The sequence below is a fragment of the Ascaphus truei genome, chromosome 2 (assembly GCF_040206685.1).
Source record: "Ascaphus truei isolate aAscTru1 chromosome 2, aAscTru1.hap1, whole genome shotgun sequence".
Classification (NCBI taxonomy): Eukaryota; Metazoa; Chordata; class Amphibia; order Anura; family Ascaphidae; genus Ascaphus; species Ascaphus truei.
In genome coordinates, this window is record NC_134484.1 from 172684897 (window position 1) to 172710638 (window position 25742).

At 44.4% G+C, this 25742-nt stretch overlaps 1 protein-coding gene and 1 non-coding gene across 2 annotated transcripts in view; one reads left to right on the forward strand and one right to left on the reverse strand.

Annotated features, from left to right (window-relative positions):
- Window positions 1-25742, forward strand: part of LOC142488604 (cytidine monophosphate-N-acetylneuraminic acid hydroxylase-like) — a 158901-nt gene that overhangs the window by 11682 nt on the left and 121477 nt on the right. The window contains exon 2 of the mRNA XM_075589053.1: window positions 23099-23302. Coding sequence (XP_075445168.1) covers window positions 23099-23302 — 204 coding nt within the window. The remainder of the gene's footprint in view (window positions 1-23098; window positions 23303-25742) is intronic.
- Window positions 6671-6754, reverse strand: TRNAL-UAA (transfer RNA leucine (anticodon UAA)). Its single transcript has one exon. It is a non-coding gene; the product is annotated as a tRNA-Leu (tRNA).

Here is a 25742-nt window from a genome sequence, read left to right on the forward strand (position 1 = left end):
AAGGGTTAAGCGTCGCTAATGCGTTACAAGAGATTTTTTTAGAGGGAAGGGTGCCTCAAAAGTTACAAACTGACGGGGGTAAAGAATTCTTGAATAAGAATGTTAATTTACTGCTCCAAAAATATGGCGTTAACAGGTTCATCGCCGGCAACGCCGTTAAGGCAGCCATTATTGAACGCTTTAATAGGACATTAAAAACGAAAATGTGGCGTTTTTTCACAGCACATAATACGCACAGGTACAGCGATGTGTTATCAGACCTAATATACAGCTATAACCACACGCCACATCGCACCATTAAGTGTGCGCCAAAGGATGTAACACAAGCGAATTCTCTCACCGTTTGGAATACTATTTATAGGTCACATGTGTGTTCTAAGAAACTTAAGCCACTTTTAAAAATTGGAGACCACGTTCGGATATCAAAATATAAAGGAGTTTTTACAAAGGGTTATGAACAGTGCTTTACAGATGAAATATTTATTATTGCTGATGTACGCACGAAAGGCGTAAAACCTCTGTATAAGATCACAGATAGCGCTGGTGAGGCCATAGAAGGCTCATTCTACGCTGAAGAGATACAAAAAATACCAAAGAATTTAAATCGCGTTTACAGAATTGAGAAGATATTAAAACAAAAAAGCGTAAGGCGTAAAATCGTCTACTACGTTAAATGGTGTGGATACCCTACAAAATTCAACAGCTGGATAGAAAAAGCACAACTAACTCGTTTGTAAAAAGACGTCACCATGGAGGATATTGCCTTTTATGTAACGCTGCCTAGTAATGCGTCATACGAAACGTTCCCCCAAAATGACATTTCTAATTATACGACAAAACTAGCCAAGCCCATTATTTTAAAAGGTGAATTTCAGTGGCATTACAGGCGGTACACGATTCTATACAGTGTACATTGAATAGACTACTGCCTGACATAGGACCCCATGACATGGTGCAATTACGTCTAGACGGTGACACGTTAAATAGAGCTTTATACTCTATTAAACGCTCTAAGGACGCCTTAAGCGCTGAGACGTTTTTGGAACATGTGGCAAACATGTTACAAAGCAACGCGGAGGTTCTTGGTGACGGTACTTTAAGACTATTGGTCATAACTGTTAAGAACAGAGTTGGTGGTGTGTTGCACCGTAGACGCATTAATTCAACGCCTTACAGTCGCATCGTAAACAAAAAAAGACAATTACTCTTTGACTTAAATAACGACAGCCATAACTTGTGTCTAGCAGCCAGTCTTTGTGCCCTGTTAGAAAAGAGAGATACGGCTGACGCTGTGTTACTGGAGAAAGCACGTTTGATACATCGCACCCTGGGTATTCCTGATGATCGTCTAGTCAGTTTTAGCGACATACCCGACTTTGAAAAGCACTTGAATGTAACCATTAAAGTGTTCTACCACAATCGGGGAGAATGGCAGTTTTTTAATACAAGTGAGCCCTGCAAAGAGAGGGTTTTATTTATATACCATGAAGACACACATTACTTTGGCGTAAAAAAAATAAACGCTTTCATCGGTGCCAATTACTTTTGCGATTTTTGTCATACTCCATTCGCTCACAAAAATAACCATTCATGCCGCTATTTTTGCCGATCGTGCCACAGACGGAATTGTGTTGAGGTCATAGCAGACATGCCTAGGTGTCCTCTGTGTCGGGCATTTTGTCGTTCACAGGATTGTTTGAGTGAACACAAGAAACTAGCCCAAGCTGCTAAAATAGATTGTAAATGCAAGAAATACTGCGACCGTTGCGGTCGCTACACAGATGACGATCATGAGGAATGCAGAGGCTTGCAGTGTAGAGTCTGTTATGCTTACATCGCCAGTTTTGACAATCACCTGTGCTACATGCGCCCATACAAACCACCGGTCCTCACTGACAACTACATTTTTTATGACTTTGAGTGCATGCAGGAGACGGGCGTACACATACCAAATTATGTCTACGCCATGCCTTTAAGGGATGATGAAGAAAAAGGTTGTACCCAGTCTTTAGACGGCTCTGTGGGTTGGGAGTTCCAGGGTCCAGAGTGTTTGGCTGATTTTGTAAAAAAATTCATAGACAGGCCCTTTAGGGAGTACACTTTCATCGCACATAATGCAGGCCGTTACGATTCCTATTTTGTGGTGCAACAGCTGCTTAAAGAGAAGATAAAAATAGAATTACTAGCACAAGGCGGTAAATTATTATGTGTAACAATACCTGATCTGAATATCAGATTTATCGACTCTTTAAATTTTCTCCCCATGAAGCTCAGTAAGTTGCCACAGGCCCTGGGGTTTACAGGCAGTAAAGGATATTTCCCACACTTTTTTAACACAGTACAGAATCAAAATTACAGCGGTTCTATGCCCTCTATAGAGCATTACGGCCCCCAGTACATGATGGCCGACGAGAAAACGGGGTTCATGACATGGTATGAAGCGAACAAACATTGTGATTTCAATTTTCAGGCTGAGCTTAAAAGCTATTGCATTGAGGATGTAAAAATTTTGAAGAAAGCCTGTATCTGCTTTAGAACCAGTGTCATAGAAATGATAGAGCATACGGTAATGAGCGACCGTGAGTCTCAGATTGGTGAGGAAGATGTCTATAATGTGGACCCCTTTCAGCTGACAACCCTCGCCTCTGTGTGCATGGCTATGTATCGGCTCAAATTTTTACCCAGTAACACCATTGCCATTGTACCCCCTGACAATTACAACATCACAAAAAAACGCTTCTCTACGCCCGCCACACAGTGGCTACTGTATGTGGCCTACAAGGAGAATATAGTCATACAACATGCTTTAAGGGGCGGTGAAAAGATGGTGGGTAACTATTTTCTGGATGGTTATGCGGTGATTAATGGTGTTCAAACAGCCTTTGAATTCAACGGCTGCTTTTACCATGGTTGTCCCATGTGTTACAATGAAAAAGATACAAACACTGTTACATCTCTCACATATGGTCAATTGTACCACAAAACAGCCATCAAAACACATTTTCTAAAAACCAAATGTGGCTATGCGGTGCGTGAGCTGTGGGAGCACGAGTGGAAACACATGTTAGAGACTGATACGGACCTAAAGGCGTTTCTACTTAAAAGTGATTTTCCACAACCCATGAACCCCCGTGATGCACTTTACGGCGGCCGCACAAACGCTATTAAGCTGTACCACAAAGCGGCGCCCGGTGAGAGTATACATTACTATGATTTTACCAGCTTGTATCCTTTTATCAACAAAACCAAAATGTACCCCACCGGTCACCCTAAGATCATCTATGAGAATTTTCTCTCTTTTGACAGGTACTTTGGGATTGCTAAAGTAAAAGTCTATCCGCCTAGAGGCTTATTTTTCCCCATCCTTCCTGTTAAAATGAATGGCAAGCTCATGTTTCCGCTATGCAGCACATGCGCCGTCACCAACCAGACGACGCCTTGCTGTCATACGGATGAGGAGCGTTCATTGACCGGTACGTGGTGTACCGTTGAAATCCAGGCAGCGTTGAAGAAAGGGTACCGGCTGTGTAAAATTTTTGAAATTTGGCACTTTGCATGTTATACAAAAAAATTGTTTGCTAAATACATTAAGGTGCACCTCAGGGACAAACAGGAGGCATCTGGATACCCCTGCTGGTGTACAGACGAGGTCAAAAAACAAAAATACATCAGCGAGTATTTTTCAAAAGAGGGTATACGTTTACGCGCTGATAAAATAGACATTAACCCGGCAAAAAGACAAATTTCTAAACTGTTTCTAAATTCTTTGTGGGGTAAATTCGGTCAAAAGACTAATTTACAAAATACAAGCATTGTAACAAGCCCTGATGAACTTTTTGGTTACGCCTTTTCAACGCAATACGATGTGTCATCTTTAGACTTCCTAGATGATGACACGGCCATGGTTAGCTGGAAGTATACAAAGGAGGGATACACTGTAGGTCGTAATGTCAATATTTTTATTGCCTGTTTTACGACGGCCTATGCCCGTCTTGAACTGTACAATGTTTTGGACAAGCTACAAGAGCGGTGTCTCTACCATGACACTGACTCTGTCATTTTTGTTAGCAAAACAGGTGACTGGAATCCGCCTCTGGGTGACTACTTAGGGGAGCTGACTAGTGAACTACCGAATGGTGCACACATTACAGAATTTGTTTCCGCCGGTCCCAAGACTTACGGTTACAAGCTTTCTACTGGTAAAACGTGTCTAAAAGTTAAAGGTATAACACTGAACGCTGCAAACGCTGAATTGATTAACTTTGACACTTTAAAAGATATTGTCCTGGACTACCCCTTACACTCTGATCCTGAAGATCAGAAAAAGATTGTGGTACAACAGGCTGGGATTGTCCGAAATAAACGTTACTGGCAGATTGAGACTCGTCCTCTACAGAAAACACAAAAGTGTGTGTACACGAAACGACAGCTGACCAACGACTTCACAACCCTACCCTTTGGTTACTAATTATAAATCTGTAATGGATATCAGGCTTCAACATCCTTTCTCGTGTATTTTAGCCGGGCCGTCAAATTCAGGGAAAAGCTATTTTGTTAAACAGTTTTTGCAGCATTCTAGCACTCACTTGTCGCACCGGCCTGATAATATCGTATGGTTTTATGCATGCTGGCAATATCTTTATGATGAACTGTTAAGCACTATGCCCCACATTAGATTTATTGAGGGTATACCCGCTACATTTAATGATGATGCTCTTTTTCCCCCTGGTAAAGTGAATTTGACAATCGTTGATGACTTGATGGAAGCAGCCAGTGAGAGCTCTGAAATTGAAAAAGCATTCACCAAGTATGTGCATCACAGAAACCTCAGTATCATGTACCTCGTACAAAATGTTTTTTGCCAGGGTAAAAAAAGCAGAACCATAAATTTAAACACTAAATATATGGTTCTTTTTAAAAATCCAAGGGATAAATTACAAATTAACACCTTAGCTCGTCAAATGTATCCTGGTAAATCACAATTCTTTTTAGAGGCATTTGAAGATGCCACACGGTCCCCCTATGGTTTTTTGTTAGTAGATTTAAGAGCCACGACCCCTGATGAGTACCGCTTAAGAACCGGTATCTTTCCGCCTGACAACCCCACAGTTTATGTTTAAAAAAAAAAAAAGCGGTTCTAAAAAGAGATAACTATCTGTAAATTGTCATTACTTGTAGTCGCTCCGCCGTTGTAAACATGTCTAACCGACTACGCCGCAATTGGCATACTTTAAAAGCATTAATAAGGGCTTCACCAAAGCAAAGAAAAGTTATTCTGTGTTCAGCATCTAATGATTTAGTCACCGCCATATGCGAGATAGCCCTCAATGCTCTAAAAGGTAAAATACCTTTATCAAAACGGCAAATTGGCATACTTAAAAAGTGGCGTAAAATTATAAAAAAGCTGAGCGACAAAAAATTTACAATTGTAAAAAAGAAACGCCTGGTGAAGCAGTCCGGCGGCTTTATTGGCTCTCTTTTGGGTTTTGCTATACCGCTGCTGACTGGCCTTCTCACTAACCGCTAATGGAATATGCTGAGAAAATGTACCTGGTCCCCAAACAAGATATGGATCGTTTACAGCGCCCCCCACAACGAGTGGGCGACATACGTGAAGTTGCCATGCATCGCCTAGATACAGACATTAATGCGATCTTAAATAGCAATAATTTATCAGAGGATGAAAAGATAAAAAGATACACTACTGTACTGCAGAAATACTTGGTGCATGCTAAACAGAGCGACGGGGAGAAGAACCGCCTAACCCTTTTAATGCCCACTGATGAAACAGCCTCTCACCCTTTACATTTCCAGGATATTGCATCATCAGATACGCCTGACAATTTGATTCGTGAGGTTGTTACTAACGTGAATGTCCGCTTCAAGAAAAATGCAGAGTTATTGCTCAGTAAAATGTTTCAGGCTAAACATATTACAAGCTGGAATGACAAAGGGGAGTTTATTTATAAAAAACAGGTTATACCGGGCTCTAATTTACTGGTTTTGGTACGCGGTGTTACACAAAGTCACACTGTTACAAAGCGTAAAATACCACAGGGTTGGAGCCCTTTTCTGGCTGCGATGGCTGAACTGAATATCCCCTCATCGGTTGTGGGTAATGCAACAAATAGAGAAAGCCTGGATCGCTTAAAAATACTGCCCCCCCGATACAACGACCCCTCCTTCATCATCCCTTTTAACTCCTCAGAAAAGAACCTCTGATTTGCGTTACAGTTCTTTAAGTGCCCCTGGCTTAACATCCCCGCCGGGTTATTTACTAAACAAGAGGAGGGGTAGTCTATTATTGCCGTCGGCTGACTGGTTGAAACTGTAAATAAGCTGTTTAATTTTTTTTTTTTTTTTCCCTCTGTAAAATAAGACATTGTATTGCTGTCCCTCTATACTATGTATCGTACTAACTCAACGCCTCTAGATGATTTTAGTCTATTAAGGCCTTAACAGCCGTTTTACTTTTTTACTTGTAAATACGTCTTGTAATTATTTCCTGGTGAAAACTGTGTTATCTTTTAAAAAATAAAATAAGCAATTTTTGACTCATACAATTGTGCTTTTTATTTATATGTAACCCCCGACTGTTGCGGCTAATCCCTGTACCGTCTCTATACAAATAAAAAATATATACAAATAAAAAAAATATATAAAAATATTATGTCTGGGGTGGGATTCAAACCCACGTGGACATACGTCCATTGGATCTTAAGTCCAACGCCTTAAACCACTCGGCCACCCTGACACTTGAGGGTTTAGCCTCTTAAAGCCGTATTCTGTCTGAATTTAAAAAAAAATGCTACGCCCTCTTTTCAACGTCATTTGAACTTTTCTGACATGCGCACTGCGTTATTTCAGAATAAACATGTCCAGACGTGCCTCAGTATGAAAAAAAACATGTTCGGGCATGCCCCAAAAGCCTATAAACATGCCCGGACATGCCCCGCGTATGTATACGCCCCCTCCAATCTACGTCAACAGTACGCACCAATCACAAAAAAGAATAAAAAAATGCACATCATAATAAAAAATGGAGTCTGGGGGATGTCAACCGCGGTTTTTTGGCTTAGGAGGCGTCAACTGCGTTTTTTTGGCGTAGGGGGCGTCAACCGCGGTTTTTTGGCGCAGGGGGCGGCAACCTAAAAAATGCGCAGGGGGCGGGGCCGGATACGGATGGGGCGGGACCGGATACGGAAGGGGCGGGACATAGGGCGGGTTTAAGGCCAAAAGGGGGCGGGGCTTAGGGGAAAAGGGGGCGTGGTACCTGTCAAAAAAAGTTTGACATAATGTATGCCTCCCTACTACTCTAGTGCTATTAAAGTCAGATGCAAACAAGAAGCAGTGCGCACCCATACAGTGGTTGTGCAAATATGCAGCAACATCACCTTTGAAAAACACCTTCAGCTGTTTGTGGAAAACATATTTCTTTATATTTGGTACTCAGTTGCGTGAACTAACGTTTAAAACATTTTTCATTCGTGTGATAGAATTACAATTGGGCTGTAAATTTGGTTGATTACACAAATAATAATAATGCTAAAAAAAAAGTATAAAATGCAATATAGTCCATGTCTAGTTTGGTAGATATATAATTTTTCATAATACCATGCCAACTATGCAGGGGTTTTAAAAAATGAGAACCGTAGTTCAATTCCGGTGTTCCAGAGTATTCACACGGTATCAGTTTGTTTTATTAATATGTTATAAATGCAATAGTTTTACGGACATATAATCACAACTACTCCTCCGGTTCAAGGAGAGAACCTCTTATTATGCTGGGGTAATCCTTATAGAGTCAATAATACTCCAAAATCAGGGGTTCATTTAGCTTGTGTCTAGGGGGTGACTGTGGCCACTAGGTAAGTAGCGATCACGGACAAACCACCCAATACTGAGAACACACACTTTAGAGTTACACTTGAAATTTTGGTCCAGTCATAATATTTAAAACCAGAGACAGTGTCACCTTGATAAATTGTGCACGGCCCGAAACACGTCAGTGCGTTTTTATTGTATCAGGGGGTCTATTATGATCTAATAAACTTTTTCATTTTTCTAATGTGAGCCTTCTCCAGATTTATTTGTGGCAGTGCTCTGCACTGTTTCTATTTTTGTTTGTAGATATCCTATAAGGGAATAAAGAGCAGTGCATCGTTCTTTTTTGTCCCTTATGGGATAATCTACAAACTATGCAGAAGGTTTAAAAATAATTGTATTTTTGGATTCCTTTTTATAGTGTAATATTTGTATATATTGTTTACCTTACCACTTTTTCTCAGTGAATTTTATCTTTTACACTCCTCATTTCATACTCCTTGTGACCTTGGGTAAGTTACTTTATCTCCCTGTGCCTCAGGCACCAAATCAGATTGTAATCTCATCTGGGCAGGGTATCTGTAACAATCCTATGTGCTGCGTACCGCGCACTAACCTGTAATTGTGAGGCATTATTATTATTATTATTATTATTATTAATAAGGGAGGGGTGTTTACCACTAGAAATTAAGACAAATACAGTAAAAAATATAAAATACTAATATTAATAAATTTATATTTCCAGGCTGTTTATGCAGCTTTTTGTAGGACATGGAAACGGCAAGATTGCCTGGCCATTTTGTTTCCCCTATTGGGCCCAGAGACACTGGTAACTACACTGTTTAGTATCTTAGGAAACAGGAGGGCCCCTAGATAAAATAATAATGTGTTTTAGCTCCAGAGTACCCCCCTGCTTCGAATGCTACTTTAATTGAAATCACTAAAAAATGATCAAATTACACGTGATTAATGGGTAAATTAATTGGTTTAATTATTTTCTGTATTATGGTACTTATTAACCTTGAACTAAAGCATGGGAAATAGTGTTCATTATATGTCAAAAATTTTTTTGCCTAGAGGTGGAACTAGAGGGGGGTGGGGTGGGGGGAGTGGAGCAGCTGCCCATGGGCGCAGCAGTGTAGGGGGCACAGGGAGGGTGTGCAGAGGGGAGCAGCGGAGGCAGCGCAAGCACTGAAAGACTGAGGAAGGGGGCTCGCAAGGTGGCCGACATGGGTGGCGGGTGGTCGGGGTGGGAGGGGGGAAACACCCCAGTAGAAACTCTAGTCCTAGGTCGGGAAAGCTGTTGTGGGGCAGTTGGTGAGAGGGAGCTGTATCTGTTGGGCGGTGGGTACAGGGAACTGCCTGATTACGGTCTGCAAAGTTGTAATGAGCCAGGTGCTCAGCGAGGATGTGGCCACAGCTGGGTGCTGCTGGTCTGTGAATAGGTTTGGGGACTCTGGCAGGGTAAAGTAGTTTGTTAAATGTTTGTATAACGTTCTGGTTGAATAAAGCTGTGGCCATTTTTACCTGCAGGTCGGTGTCCGTGGTTATTGTATACTATTGGTGGAAGGTTGTGGTGGGGAAGGGAGAAGAATGGTGAGGGGGCTCAAGGCTACAAGGTTATGTTGCTTCCCTGTACAATAAAGCTGTACAGATAGGGGGAGTTTTCCATTGGAAAGTGAAATTAGCTTTATTGGCAAAACGGAATGCATTCCAGTATTGCCAAAGCATGTAATAAAGGGGGACAGGTTACATTATTTAAAAGGCCCATGCTCAATAGTTAAAAATAGGGACGCAGAATTTAAGGGGTATCTCTGTCTGTGATAGGTGCTGATATAATGTGCTGTAGATTCTCCTTCTCCTAAGAGGATCCCTTTCTTTTGTTTCTATTCTATATTGGTAACATTTTGGATCTGAGCTGAATTTGTGGAATTGAGCGCTGTTCACATTGGAGTATTTTGTGCCGTCCCACAGGAAATGTGTCTTCCACCTTTCCCTGCTCATAAAACTGGAACACTGGGCTCTCTCTGAGCTTCCATTTCTGTCTCTATTTCTAGATTGTGGGTATTCAGTCTGTACTGGAACAGAGTCTGACTCTGCTTTGGGTCTTTTACCTTCAGCAGCTAGTGCCAGGGTGTAGTTTCTGTGAAGGAAGGAAGGTGTCAGTTTCTTCTTTGAGAGCTGGTTTCATTTTGTTCAGACCATCTCGTATTGTTCCTTCATTCTGCTGGCAATTAAGTTGATTTGGTATTTTGACAGGCTATTGACCTGTGTGGTTTTATTTTGGTCTTGGCTTATTCCCCAGGTATATGAGGTGTGTTCACATGTATCACTCTTCTTTCCTCTCTTTCATTTTCTTATCTTCCTCACTGAGTAACAGCTGATCCCAGCATGCGGGATATACAGCTCTAAGACTCACTCTGTCTCTTACCCTCTTGGATCAAGAATTAGGCAGCATGGACATATCTTTTTAACCATCCGCTGAATTGCTGACACTTTAGATGTAAGGCCATATTCACTTTATTTTGTACTGCTAGAATACATTTAATTCTTCACCTTTGGTGCACTCTGTGTTTTTCTTTTCTATGCTTCCTCTTTTCTCCTCTCCAGCAAAACCCATATTTCATACTGGATACTTTTATTTGGCAAACAACCAGCAAACTTTTAAAAAGTTCTTCTTAGCTGACGGTAGCTCATTGGAATATCTCATGGGATAAAATGGGTTGAGTTGTGACTTCTTATGAAACGGAAGTAGCATACTGCGCATGTGCAGACTGGGGCAGCAGAAAGGGGGCACAATGTGACGATAGAGAGGATTTGGCCCGGGATTAAAGGGGTTACACCCCATTTGGCCACCCTCTACTCTCACCTGGGAAGCAAGGGGTTAACTGGACTGGGGTCCAGTAATGTGGTTTTGCCTTGCTTCAGCCATCCAACTGTTTATTCCCCTGTAAAAATGTATTGTTTCTGGGCCAGTGTCTGCACCACACACACACTGGGGCTGAAAGGGTTAATAGTTGAACAGTGATTCTAGCCCTTTGTTTAAGTTACCCTCAAAGATGCCTGCCTACTAAATGCAAATGGTCAGGAGATCAACCAAATGTTTAGGAAGCAGCCCCCTGATTAAAGGCTCAGCCACTCTACCTGTTTGCAGGAAGCTGGAGTGGTTTGTGAGCGTTATAACTCACACTTACAAACCATAGTATCCTGCCAGACCCCCCATGTGGTAGACTGGCCAAACGCCTCTGATTTAGGAGTGGGGCTACAGAATGAGTGACCTTATTAAATATAAGAATATTATGAGATGTCCTCGGCTGAACGTGCTAAAAGCTACATATGTGTATTCGTGGGACTGATCCGCAACTAACGGTTACAGACACCTGATGTTTAGCCGGTCCTAACAGACAGATATTAATATATCTCTTAATTTTAGTATTACACAGTAATATTTAGTCTCATTGGGAGCGTCATGCGTGACAGAATGTATTAATATGTCTCGCGTGCCAGTAAGTAACTGAAGTTATGAAGTTATTTACAGTGTATATGGAATTTTGGTTCTGCTCTGAAAATGCAGACCCCCATCTACTATGCTAATAGGGCAGGGAGAGCATCATGCCAGAATTAGCATAGGCCATATATATATATATATGTATATATGTATGTATGTGCTGGAACAGTGCAGTAAGTGTACTTTTCCAGCTCACAGAGAGTTAATCCTCACTGGAATGGCTAATGCAGGTGCTGCCTAATTAATCAGTCTGGTCTGAATGAACTGAATGAGGAAGTATTTTAAAAAGACACAGGAAGCTTCCAGACAGGGAGACTGTTTTCCCCAGAGAAGGAGGGGGTTGGGGGGGAGATAGAATTGCTCCTCAGCTTCTGAAGCTGGTAAAGAGGACCTACAGAGGAGTTTCTCTGGGCTCAAGGTGCGGCTGAGTTCCCCTAAGAAGAAGGACGACAAGGCCATGCTGAAGCAGGGATGGCTGCTCCAAAGGACTGACAGATAAGCAAAAACACTTTATTGTTGTATGTAGAGACTGTGTTACACTGTTGCATATGCCAGGGCATGTTTTGGCTCAGGAACCAGCTTAGCTGGCCATGCAGTTAGTGAGGGCGAAAGCTATGGTGTAGTTTGCTTTCCCTAAAGGGAATAGGTGTTTATTTTGTATGATTTTGGTTTCTTAAAGGGACAGTGCACCCAGAGTTTATTTGTTTGTGGCTAATAAACCACTACAGTTAACGTTTCATAGCATGTCTAGTGTCTTACTGATCCTGCCGCAAGGCCGTCCTGCCACAGAATATATATATAAATCACCCAAAAATCTACTTGCCGAACCAAAAAATCTACTCGCCACTTAGCCCGCCCCCAGCCCCGCCTTTAAAAAAAGAAATTGAATACATTCCTAGAATGAACTAATAATAACATTTGTTTTTGACATAACAGTTTATTTATTGTATTATATTTATTCTTTACTACAATTAGTCCTTGTTATATAGTTATGTGTGTGTGTGTGCAAATATCGGATGACCTCACTAATCTAGAAAAAAAAGCCACATGTTAATGACTAGTTTCCTGAACCCCTTAACCAGTGTCTGGATGTCCACGCTTCACAATTTCTAAAGCAGGAATCCCACCTGGGATCTTACCTGATCCGCAGTCCCTCAATGTCCAGGTACCCTCATTCCCGCAATGTTATATGTTGGAGGGGAGGTGTTCCCTATCTGTCTTCTGGGTTGGGGGGGATTCCAATGTCTTCTATGTGAAGCTTGAGAGTCAGATCTGGAAGAAAGCAGTATAGGTTATTTCGTGTAGGTATAGGTTAGTTAAGATATATAGGGTAATTAAGATATCCAGATCCAGAGTGTGAGACACAGAGAGTGTGTGTGTGTGTGTGTGTGTGTGTGTGTGTGTGTGTGAGAGAGACACAAAGATAGTGTGTGTGTGTGAGACACAGAGAGAGGGTTTGTGTGTGTTTGTGAGAGACACAGAGTGTGTGTGTGTGTGTGTTTGTGTGTGTGTGAGACAGAGAGTGTGTGTGAGATGGAGGGAGACAGGGTGACAGTGGGAGACAGGGTGACAGGGGGAGACAGGGTGACAGGTGGAGACAGGTTGAAAGAGAGACAGAGAGAGGGGGTGGGTGACACTCTCCCCCTTACACACACACACGTATACACACCGACACAGACACCAACCCCCTCTGCGAGTGCGAGCATCCACCCTCTCAAATTCCTCTCTTTCCCTCTTATCAGCGGTGCCGACAGGAGATGAAATATAGCAGTTACCGGGCGGCTGCTCTTATGGCTGAAGCCGGCTCACTGCAGTGGTATGCTGCATCTCTCTCTCCCCTCACCCCCCTCTCTCTCTCTTACCTGCCATGAGTGTGAAGGAATCCCACCGGGGGGGGGCCTCCCTCCGTCTGCCTCACCCACGATACACACGGAGGCAGCAGCAACACGAGCAGCACTTCCTCCAGCCACACAGCGCCGCTCCGCAGACACATCCAGCCAAAGTAACAATCTCCAGGCCTCTTCACGCCTCTGGTACCAGAAGATGATAGGAGATCATTAGTGCGGGAGGGCGTGCCTGTATGCGCCTGCATTGGTACGTGGCGTAGCGTCACTGCAGTGCCTCCAAGGTATATCTGCGGCTGGGTTATTCTTCCGGCATCCTGCGTTGCTAGGTAACCCGCTTGATCGCATCCTGGCATCCTGAAATGAGCCGCAGCACAGCAGTGGCATTCGACAGGGGGTTAAATGCACTTTCCCCTGGCGACCGGGCGAGTGCATTTGTCGAGTACTGCACATATATACAAAAACTGTATTTGGCATAAGTCCTATTTTTGTACCTATGCCTATTACAGTTTTTTGTGATATACTGGATATGAGTGCAGTCTTTCTTTACCGGACGCAAGGATGGTAATATTGTTTACATTATTATTTGAGACTAGCACCTGTTTTATATGCAAGTACTTTGAGTGCAAGCTGTGGATTGTATATATATATTTATATATATGTATAAATATATAGTGATGGCCACACCACGTTGCAGTCTCTTTAATCCCAAAATAAGACTGGAATCACTGTATTTCTATTTACATGGGGTTTATTTATACCGGTTAAGTAACGTATTCGCAGGCCCACTGTCCCTTTAAGAAAACCAAACCAAAATCAAAAGCATAAATAAATACCTATCCCTGTCAGGGAACTAACTGACTTCTTCAGGCCTTTACTATCAAGGCCACCAGCTAAGCCGGTTGTCAGCCCAAAACATGCCCTGGCATAGGCAATAGAGTAACAGCACAGTCTTTGTATACAATAGAAAGGGTTTTGCTTATCTTAGTCCATGTGGCGAAGACGTCACTGCTTCAGCACGGCTCTCTCAACAGTGTCTCTCAATCTTTACCAGCTTCTTTACACTACTTCAGCACGACTCTCTCAGCAGTGTCACTCACTCTTTACCAGCTTCTTTACACTGCTTCAGAACGACTCTCAGCAGTGTCTCTCACTCTCTTCCAGCTACTTTAACCAGCTTCTGGTAGCTGGGGTGCACACCTGTCTCCTCCCTTCTCTGAGGAAAACAGTCTCTCTCTCTGGCTCTGGCTCACAGTCTGCCAGCTTCCTGTGTCTTTTGAACCTGCAGTCTCTCAAGAATCCTGCTTAATCAGGCTGCAGGTGCATGCAGTAGGTTCTGGTTGAGTGCTGGATGGTACATATATCCTCCATTCCAGCCTACTGAGTCAGTGACTTTGTCACTATATATATATATATAGGGCTCGACAAACGAGGGAAAAACCCACTTGCTCACCCCCCCCCAAAGTAAGTCACCCCCCCTCATGACTCTTACCTGCGTTGGGGTCCGGCGGCGTGGTGCGGCGATCGCCGTCTTCTCCCCTGAAAATTATACTCTTTCCCCTGCAGGTCTTGAAAAAATAGCCACACGCAATGGGATGTCACATAGCGCCCCGTTGCCATGGCAATGCGGTGTCATTTGCCGCCGCATAGCCAATTTTCAGGACCTGCAGGGGAAAGAGTACAATTTGCAGGGGAGAAGATGGAGATCGCTGGACCCCACAGTAAGCACTCGACAGCGGCCAAAATACACTTGCCCTTGGCGTGCGGGCGAGTGCATTTGTCGAGCCCTATCTATCTATATATACAGTTGTCGACAAATCACCAAAAAATTTACTCGCCACTTAGCCCCGCCCCCAGCCCACCATTAGCCCTGCCCCCAGCCCACCATTAGCCCCGCCCCAGCCCACCATTAGCCCTGCCCCCAGTCCTGTTTTTTTTTAATTTAATAAATTCCTAGTAAGAACATCATTCATTTTTGACATAACAATTTATTTATTGTATTACATTTATACTTTACTACAATTAGTCTTTGTTACATAATTACATGTGTACATATGTGTGTGTGTAAATGTCAGATCTAGAAAAAAATGCCAGATGTGAATTACTAGTTTCCTGAACCCCTTAACCAGTGCCTGGACGCACCCGCGTCACAATATCTAAATCCGCAATCCCGCCTGGGATCTTACCTGATCCGCAGTCCCTCAATGTCCAGCAACCCTCATTCCTGCAATGTTATACATTGGAGGTGAGGTGTTCCCCACCTATCTTCTGGGTTAGGGGGGATTCAGATGTCTCCTGTGTGAAGCTCGAGAGTTAGATCTGGAAGAAAGCAGTATAGGTTATTTCGGTGGAGTTATAGGGCAGTTAAGATATATAGGGTAAATAAGGTATCCAGTTCCAGAGTGTGGGAGAGAGAGTGTGGGAGGGAGAGAGAGTGTGGGAGGGAGAGAGAGTGTGGGAGGGAGAGAGAGTGTGGGAGAGAGAGAGTGTGGGAGAGAGAGAGAGTGTGGGAGAGAGAGAGTGTGGGGGAGAGAGAGAGAGTGGGAGAGAGAGAGAGTGTGGGAGAGAGAGAGAGTGTGGGAAAGAGAGAGTGTGGGAGAGAGAGAGAGTGGGAGAGAGAGAAAGAGAGAGACACTCACAGACACACTCACTCACTCACCCAGACACACACACACACAGACACACACACACAGACATCCTCACAGACACATTCACTCACTCACTCACTCACATACTCACACACACCCAGACACACACTCAGACACACACTCAGATACACACTCAGACACACACACAGACACACACACAGACACAGACACACACACACACACACACACACACACACACACACACACACACACACACACACACACACACACACACACACACACACACACACACACACACACACACACACACACACACACAGACACACAGACACACACAGACACACACACACACACACACACACACACACACACACACACACACACACACACACACACACACACACACACACACACACACACACACACACACACACACACACACACTGGGTGGGTGACTGGTGGGTATTCATTGGAAGGGAGGGGGCCCACCTGTGCAGTTCATCCAGGGCTTGCTTGTCCTCCATATGCGGCCAGCTGGGCAGCTGGGTGGGGGGTCAGGATGCCGGGCAGGAGGGTGTTAAAGTCGGGTGGTGGGTCTGAAAGCCAGGCGGGGGGGACTGAAGCCGGGCGGGGGGGACTGAAGCCGGGCGGGGGGGACTGGAAGCCGGGCGGGGGAGGCCTGGAAACCGGGCGGGGAGGAGGCCTAGAAGCTGAGCGGGAGGTGTGGGGGGGCCTGGAAGCTGGACGGGAGGTGTGGGTGGGCCTGGAAGCTGGACGGGAGGTGTGGGTGGGCCTGGAAGCTTGGGAGTGTGGGAGAAAAAGGGAACAAGTCTCCGGGCTTCTCCGGTACCAGAGAAGTAGGCTCCGTAGGAGTAGGAGCCAACAATGTTTCGAGGTAGGGCCAGTCTCGGCCAAGTAGAACAGGAGCAGGTAGCCAGGGAGCAACTCCCACTAGTAGGCTAGCCTCTTGATCCTGGATACGCAGTAGAACGTTCGCCGTCGGGTATCTCTTTGTATCCCCATGGATACACTCGATATTCCAAGGAGAGTCATAAGATAGTCTATTGCTTGGAATTAGGCCCTCTAGGATCAGGGTTTTTCCAGAGCCCGAGTCCAGCATGGCGTTTACTTTTGTCCCCTGCAGAGATGCTGGGACTAACCACGGATTGTGGTCCCCTCGGAGACAAGCTGTGGCAGTGGTTCTGCCATATGAACAGTCCATCTCATCATCTCCTGAGTCCGCAACCTCGGTTGTCAGTGGAAGCTCTCGACGGGGCACGGTGTTTGGACCTCTCCGCTGTTGGATGGGATCCTCCCTTCTGGGTGGTGGGGTTTTCCTCTCCACCGGGTGGGTGACAGAGGAGTCCAGGTTCTCGGAGGATACTGTGGGTGGCGGCCTCCCATGAGTGATCCAGTGGCCTCGGACCCGGGACGGGCGTCTCTGCGGGAGTTTGTACCAGCAACCCTCCGAGATTGGAAAGGGTCTTCCGATCGGGTTGACTGGATCTCCCGAGCTGGTGGGTTGTAGAACCCTCTATTGTCTGCTCTCCTGCCTCTAGCATCACCGGAAGCAACTGGTGTTTGCACCGGCCGTTCCCAGCTATCCTGTTGGGTGTCGTCGCCCAGGAAGTTTTCCACCAAGCGGACTGCTGACTCCAGGGAAAATGCAGCGTGTCTTTTTACCCAGGAGCGGGAGGAGGGGGCAGTATTTGTATGAACTGTTCGAGCACAAACTGTTCAAGGATTTCTGCCTTGGTATGCTTCTCCGGTTGTATCCACCTGGTACATAAGTCTACTAAGCGGTGGGCTACGACCCGGGGTCTGTCTCTGTTTGTATATTTGACTGTCCGGAGCCGCTGTCAGTAGGTCTCTGGCGTGAGGCCTAGGCGATCCAGAATAGCAGCCTTTAGTTTCTGATAGTCCATGGCCTCGTCCGCTGGAAGAGCCTGATAGGCTGCTTGAGCTTCCCCTATGAGGAGTGGAGCCAGAGTCGTTACCCAGCAATCAACTGTCCAGCCGTGGGCCATGGCTACCCTTTCAAAAGTGAGGAGAAATGCCTCTGGATCTTCGGTTGGCTTCATTTTAGGCAGCATCACCGGTGGGTTATTTGGAATCCCTGGTCTGCCTGGGGCTGGGCCTTCGGCCAGCAATTGGAGTAGCTTTTCCTCTCACCGGGCCTGTTGCTCATCTTGCTGGGCTTGTCGCTCAGCTTGCTTCTTTGCTAGCTGGAGCTGTTGCTCAAGGAACTGAGAAAAAATTGTCTCCATTTTTTTTTCCTGTGTGGCCCTTCAGATACAGGGGCCGTCCGACATCCCACTTCTGACACCACTTGTGGCAGGACGGCCTGTAGCCGAGGTCAGGCAACAGTCCACACGTGTAGTTTCAGGATAATGAAAAACGTTCAATGGCTTTATTTCTCCATTACAACATAACATGCGGGTACACTGTCCCTTTAAACAAATAAATCATGCTCCATGTTGGGAGAAAAACTAACTAACACAGCAGACCTATCTATCAGGCTGGCTGGCTAAACCATAACCAAACCTTCAGAGTCTTTTAAGCAGTCATGAAACAAATGAAACAAATCTTACTTTAGCTGCAGTAAGTAATGTGCTGTATCCGTCTGTCTAGCAGCACATATATCCATGTGCTCTGGTCTGAGAGAGCCAGATACTGCTAGTAACAACATCCTTTTCTACCTTGCTCTCAGGCGTCAGATTACATCCTGACTACCTAACTTCCACCTGAGTTAACCCTTATGAGTGCTGGATGAAGCACTCAGACATATGTCTCCCAGGCGTAACTGATAGGAGTTGACTTCACTCTGTCACAGGGTGTAGTAGCGTGTGTGTGTGTGTGTGTGTGTATTTGGGGGGTAGTGTATGTATGAATGTAATGTGTATTTGAAAATGAGAAACTGTTTTGCACGGGAAAACAATGCAGAAAAAGAAAACAAAATAAGGAGACTTATTATTGTGAGATGCATTTTATTCCCTGTAACAGGGACTTATCCCTGTGTAAATAAGACAGCCTCTAAATTGTCTGAGGAGTCCAGCGGGGAGCTGGTTAATTGCAACCAGTCAGTTAACAAGGCTTCACCTGGCTAATCAGAGCTTTAGAAAAGCCTCCTGTAGGAAACTTCTATGAAACACAACTTAGCACATAAGTGTGCTGACACAGGAGAGCAGAGAGGCCTGCACAAAGACTCCGTAACACACAACTGTGCTGACAAAGGAGATAAAAGACAGAGGAGAGAGTCTTGAAGCAGACACCAGGGCTGTGTGCGGACAATAGACTTCCTTAGAGCAGCAGGACTGAAACGCCTGCATCTGGAGAAACCAGAGATGCCGGACCAGTACAGTCAGATAAGACTTTCTTATATATTGCTCCCGGATAAATATGTTATATGTTTTTGGACTGGGAACTGGCCTATCCAGCCAGTCACAGATAGTTAGGGCATGTACTGTCTCTTTAGCCTCCAATGTGGAGTAGGTGTTTGTTTATTTTGTTTTTGCATGCTGTACAGTGTTTAAAGGGACAGGCTCAATAAAGCCATGTTTTAATGTCACCCAAATCGATCTCCATTAGTGTACCTCTGCACACATCTCTTACATTCCCTCACATAATTTTAATTCCCTTAATTCTGATTAAAGTAAGTTTTTCGTATGTTAATTCTTATACAGTATATACTTATTAGTGTGTGTAAAGTATATGTATGTGTTTGTGGGGGTGTAATATTCATGCATGTGTTGTGGCTCCCGAAATATTTTGGACAAAGACATTTTTTATAAAATGGCTCTTCTTCTTTGAAAAATTACAGACCCCTGGGATAGTCATTCAATGTGTTAGAAGAGGTCCTGCCTGAAGGAGCTTACAATCTATAGGCAGAGTAAGTAAACATTGGGTACAGGAGATGAGAAGATTAGTGAGTTTCAGATTGCAATAGAGCAGCTGTAACATTACCAAACAGCAGCGAACGGCAGCAAACAGTTAGCACCCTTTGGCTGTCCGCCTATGGGGCAATGCAGATGTAGACTGCAGGGGTTCTGAATTAATTCAACTGGGCTTCGAAATTCCTTTGTCCAGTCATAAACACAGAAGGGACTGGAATTGACTAAACACATACTGTAGTAGCAAAAAATCCCAGATGTCAACCCTTAGCACGCTGATTCTGTGCAGTGGGGAGTAGTTCTTGGGGATCCCTTTCAGAGGTCTGCCGTTGGGGATGCGCACGGGAGTCCTGCTGTACAGTCCATACCTATTTCACGCAGTAGCATTCATCTGATATACGTTGCAAACCCAGACAGCAGTACATGTATTAGTGCAAATGCAGAAAAAAAAATACTGTTGGCCATGTGAGGAGCTTGTTCAGATTGGCGGTAGCTTGCCCAGAAAGTATTTGAAGGCAAGACAGGTGATATTAACTTTGCGCCAAGACTCAAGTGATGACCAATCTAGTTCTTTGAGCATTTTGAAGTAATGTGTTCAGTAGTTGCATTGAAGGACAAAGCTGCATATTGAGTTGTAGAGGGTATCAAGTTTGCCAAGGTGGGTTTGGCGTGCCGTGCCATATACTATATACCCATAGTCCCCAATTGGCATCAGCATCTGCTGTGCAATGCACTTTCTGACAGCAGACTTAAAGGGGATTTGTTCCTATATAGTACACCTAGTTTGGCATTGGTTTTGGATATCAGGGTATCAATGTGCAACCCAAATGTTAAATGGGATTCAAACCATATGCCCAAATATTTGAAATTAGTAACAATGGCTAGGATGGTATTAGAGTTAGTTCTAATCTGGAGCTCATTCATTAGAAGCTCTAGAAATTTAGCCTTGGTCCCCAATACCAGTGTTACAGTCTTGTCAGTATTTAAAAACAGTTTGTTTTGGGAAATCAAATTTTCAAGTCTCAAAAAGTCAGATTGAAGTATGTGTACAAAGTCGAAGAGGTTAGGGCTGTTTGCATATCAGATTGTGTCATCCGTATACATGTGTATTGAGGCTCCCTTACAAGCTGTAGGAAGATCATTAATGAACACGAAGAAGAGTAGGGGCCCTAGAACAGAGCCTTGCAGGACACCACAGGTGATATCCAAGGGGTTGGAGTTAGTGGCCGAGATAAACAAGTTGGGATCAACCTGATAGGTAGGAATGAAACCAGTGTAACACGTGTTCCCCCCCCAACCTCACTTAGGGACCAGTGTATGGAAGTGGGAGCATTACCTCGCTTGGATGGTGCTCTATCTGTTGGTTTGTAGGAGGTCTGAGTTGTCTGCATGATGTTAAGGAGACAGGAACAGGACTGGCTCATGTAGATCTCTGGGTTCATCATGGTGGTGTCAGCACCTCCAGCAGTGATGGATCACATGGAGTGTAGGTGTCAGCCCCCATCACTACACAATTACCTCCCTCCTGCCCAGGAACTGACACCTTAGGCAGAGGTATCTTGAAAGGTACTTTATTATAAGACATTCTGCAGCATCTCTTCTAGCAGCATTTTGCACTCCACTTGCCCCAGGCTTTCTAGATGGTGCATCTTCTTCATTGGTGCTCTGCTCCAGTTGGTAATTAGGCTAGCCAGCCCAATATGAGCGAGCTTACCCTGCCATGGGGAAGACTCGCAGCTCCCGCCCTGTTCACCCTTCTTCACCCAAGCCAGGGCACAGAGAGGGACACTCTCTCTCTCCTCATTCCCTGAGGAGCTCAGAGGAACTCTCTACTAACTTTGACTACTGTCATAGAAAACTCTAGAAGGAGCAGGCTCATGGACTTTACCCACCTACAAGGGTCTGTACACAGGCCATGAGGCATCACATAACTTCCTTCACTTTCTGGGGAAGCAGAAGGGGGGGTCAGTGACCCATAGATTAACCTGCTAATGCCTGGATCTTAACAGGACTTACATAGCAGATACACTAGGTGGAGAGAAACAGGTACAGATAGACATACCCTGTTACACCAGTTTAAAGCATGCTTCCCTATTCCAGAGTACTGGAGTTTATTTAGCTTGATAACATGATCAACAGTTTCAAAGGCCTTTGCAAAATCTAGGAATATTGCACCAGAAAGTTGTCCCAGTTCCATTCCACACTGGAATGGACATATATAAGGCAGCACCTGATCTTCTAATTAATACTTGTTCGAAATACAGTATAAGGACATCTGATAATGGATGTCATAAAACTGTAAGTTGCTGTTTCCCTTGCAGCGACTAACAGGTGCAATCTCTAAAGCCTTACACAGTTTTGTAAATAGACGTATATTACCTATGATTGAATGCTAACAAAATTACCTGTAAGGGTAACTTAAACAGAAAAATAATGTACTTTTACTTTTGTATTGTTGAAGCAATATTTACACATAGATCAAGGGAGGGGTATTTCCTAATGGAAATTAAGAAGAATACAGTAAAAATATAAAATACTCAAGAAATAATAAATCTACATTTCCCGGCAGTTTTATGCAGCTTCTTATTGGCTAGTGGAAACGGCAAGATTGTACAGCCATTTTGTTTCCCACGGTAGGAAACAGAGACACTGGTACCTACACCGGTGAGTATCTCAGGAAACAGGAAGCCCCCTAGCTACAAACATTATGTGGTTCAGCTCCAAAGCACCCCCCTGCCTCATGCCAGTGCACGCCGCAATTTCCGACGCACGCTGACGTCATAGTGAGGCCCGGCGTCGGACAGTGTAGGAGGCAGTCCAGCAGCTGGGGAGATTCTGGGCGGCAACAGGAGGCCCGACCAGCGCTGGCCAGCCCTCCCGCAGCACAGTGAGGGAGAGAGGCAGCAGCTGGGGAGCGGCAACCTGCGGACGGAGCAGAGCCGCATGTAGGTGCGAAAGAACCGCAGGTTGCCAACCCCATGTAAAGTACAGGATATGCTGAATAAAGACAGTGGCTTTTATAGCTGCAACGTGTTTCTTTGAAATCCTGTAACTGGAGATGAAGTAGCATTGCAGTGCATGACGAATTCTCCAGGTCTAAATGGTTAAAGTAAACTGATAACTTGGGATATCTGATATCATGGGGAAAAGTGACAGTTTGGTAGTCTGTGAAGCAGGCATCCCGAGAACGGAGTATTATGACATGGAGATTGGAACGCTCAGGTATGCAACATCTAGGAAGAATTTTCCTATTGTTCCAATAACTGGTTTTAGCAAAAATCTAGTGTAGGCTGTACAATATCTTTTTAACTACTACACAGAACTGCATAGTGCACATTTTCATTGCTAATACATTTATTATTTTTCTTATGCTTGATTTTGATCTTTCATCCTGTATGCTTTTTTATTTTTTATTATAAATAGTGTGGAGCAAACAACACAGATTCTTCTGAATCTTGCACCATCAGAAGTGGCAAATCTCAAAGAAGGAATCAACTTCCTAAGGAATAAGGAAGATGGGAAAAATTACATCATATTTAAGGATGGGGACACAATGCAGGCATGCAAGAATCTGTGCAAACACCAAGGGGGGACTTTTATCAAAGATATAGAGGACCTGGATGGCAGGTAACAATGCTAAAACGTCATCAACTTTTATTGCTACATAGTTTCATGAATACTTACTGTAATACTAGACATTGTTCTTGACTTCTTTGCTTTTGGCATTTCCCTGAGCATATGGATTGTTTTTAATTGAGCAACCAAGGTCGACTTATTATCGCAGTATTATTAATGTTTTAACTTCTCCTTTTACATTACTATGCTTCCAATTTTAATTTACAGTAGTACAATTCTCTCTTATGTTCCATGTCTCATCCTCCCCATGTATTGAGAAATTCTCCCACAATATAGTTCTAGAAAAATGTTAATGTTTAAGCTGCAATCCCCCCCACAGAAGCCTATGTGAATTCCATTCATATGATTTGTTATTATCTTATCTATTAGTAAGTATCTTGCCTCTAAGCATGTCCAGTTTTTTTTAAATATTAAAAATCATAGTTTTCCCAATTTCTAACTTCTAGGGTTACAATGAAAACCTTTAGAAGGCATTGGGATCTGGGGTGAGCTCCATTTTATCCTCCCAGGCACTTAATATTTCAACCGCTTGTATCTCCTGAACAGAGCCACCAAATGAATAAAGGGACGGACAATCTAATTTATGAGAAGGGGCTAACTAAATTAGATTTATTTACATTAGAAAAGAGGAGTCTAAGAGGGGATATGATAACTATATACAAATATATCCGGGGACAGTACAAGGAGGGTTTGTCTCATGGATAAACTGGCAGGGATACAAAATGACACAGTCCAGAAACTGCTGCAATGTTATGTTTAGATTCAAACCACGTCACTAGCTTGCTTCCATACTAATGCCTTTAATTTCAAATTGTATTTTTAATTTATGGGTCTTTATGGCTTTTCTACTTTTTTGCTCTTCAAATTTGGAGAGTTCCCCTAGTTAAATATCTATCACCTATTTAGTTTCTCCATGGTTCCACACTTTTAGGAATTTCTGGACAGTGTCATGTTGTATCCCTGTCAGTTTTCCATGAGACGAACCCTCCAGAGTCCCGCTTTTATTGCGACTAAGGCTGATTGTTGTTTCTGTTTCCATGCATTGGCTATTTCGCACCTTGCTGCTGAATATATATGTATCATTAGTTTAGTTTCACTTCTTTCCATATTTTCAATGGGTCTGCACAGCAATGCCGTCCATGGGTCTAAGGGGAAGGCAAAACCGAGGATCGCCTGTGCCATATCATGGGTGACCTTCCATAGCTTTGTAACCTTTGGACATGTGTAACGCTTGTGCTCACCACGAACAAGACGGGACCCCGGTACTGAGGTGGGAAAGGGTATAAACACCACCCACAGTAGTGAGGGCATGTCTGGAGAGTGGGTAGTCAAGGTAGCCGGGGTCAGGATTGGAGAAAGGAGAACAATCTTGATACTTGTCTGAGGTCAGAGGTCAGAGCCAGTAGAATAGTCGATATCTGGGGTGCTGTGGTCAGGGGTTGAAGCCAGTAGGATAGTTGATGTCCAGGTGCCATGGTTGGGGGTAGAGAGACGAGGAAGGTCAGAGGCAGGCCAGGGTAAGTAATCCAGAGAAGCGGTGTCCAAGGGTCAAGCCGGGTCGGTACACAGGAAGTCAAACAGCAAAACAAGGTAAGGCAAGGCAAACGCAGCTAGGAACAGGGAGGTGGTAAAAGCAAGGCTACAAGGAACTATGCTCAGCCAAAGTCCCAGTGGGACAGCTGAGCATAAGTAGGGAAGGACGACCAATGAGGCAGGGGGAAGGAAGGAGCGGACCCAGCAGAGGCAAGGATAGGCTGGGAGAGGTGACTCGCAGTTGGGGAGTGGTGCACACGTGTCACGTGTGCGCTGCGTGATTCCGGAACGCACCGCAATCGGGGTCGGAGCCAGACCCATGACGTCAGAGGGGCTCCTCCATGCGCTCATGTTGCGGGAGCTGCGGGCGGGATGTCGGGTAAGGAGGGAGCGCGCCGCAGAGGATCGGCCTCTGGACGACTCCAATATGGCTTGAGGGGATGCTTCAAATGAAACCACCTTACTAGGTTGGGAGCATGTATTTGGTGATTGGGTATCCAGGACCGTTCTTCTGGTCCAAACCCTTTCCAATGAACTAAATATTGTACCGCTCCTCTTGATATTCTGGAGTCAATAATGGACTGTACTTCGTACTCCTCCTGTCCTTGTACGATCACAGAAACCGGTGGTATGGATGAAGGATCCGGGAAGTGGGATCTTTGAAAGACAGGCTTCAAGAGTGATACGTGGAACACTGATCTTCATATCCTCATGGAAGGTGGGAGTTGAAGATGGTTGGCGACCGGGTTGATTTTCTCCAGGATTGGGTAGGGACCCAAAAATATAGGAGACAACTTGAGAGTTGATGTCTTGAGCCTGATATTCCTCGAAGATAACCACCTTCTTTCTTCTGGTTTGAACTCGGGGGTCTTGCGGCGATGACAATCCGCCTGGATTT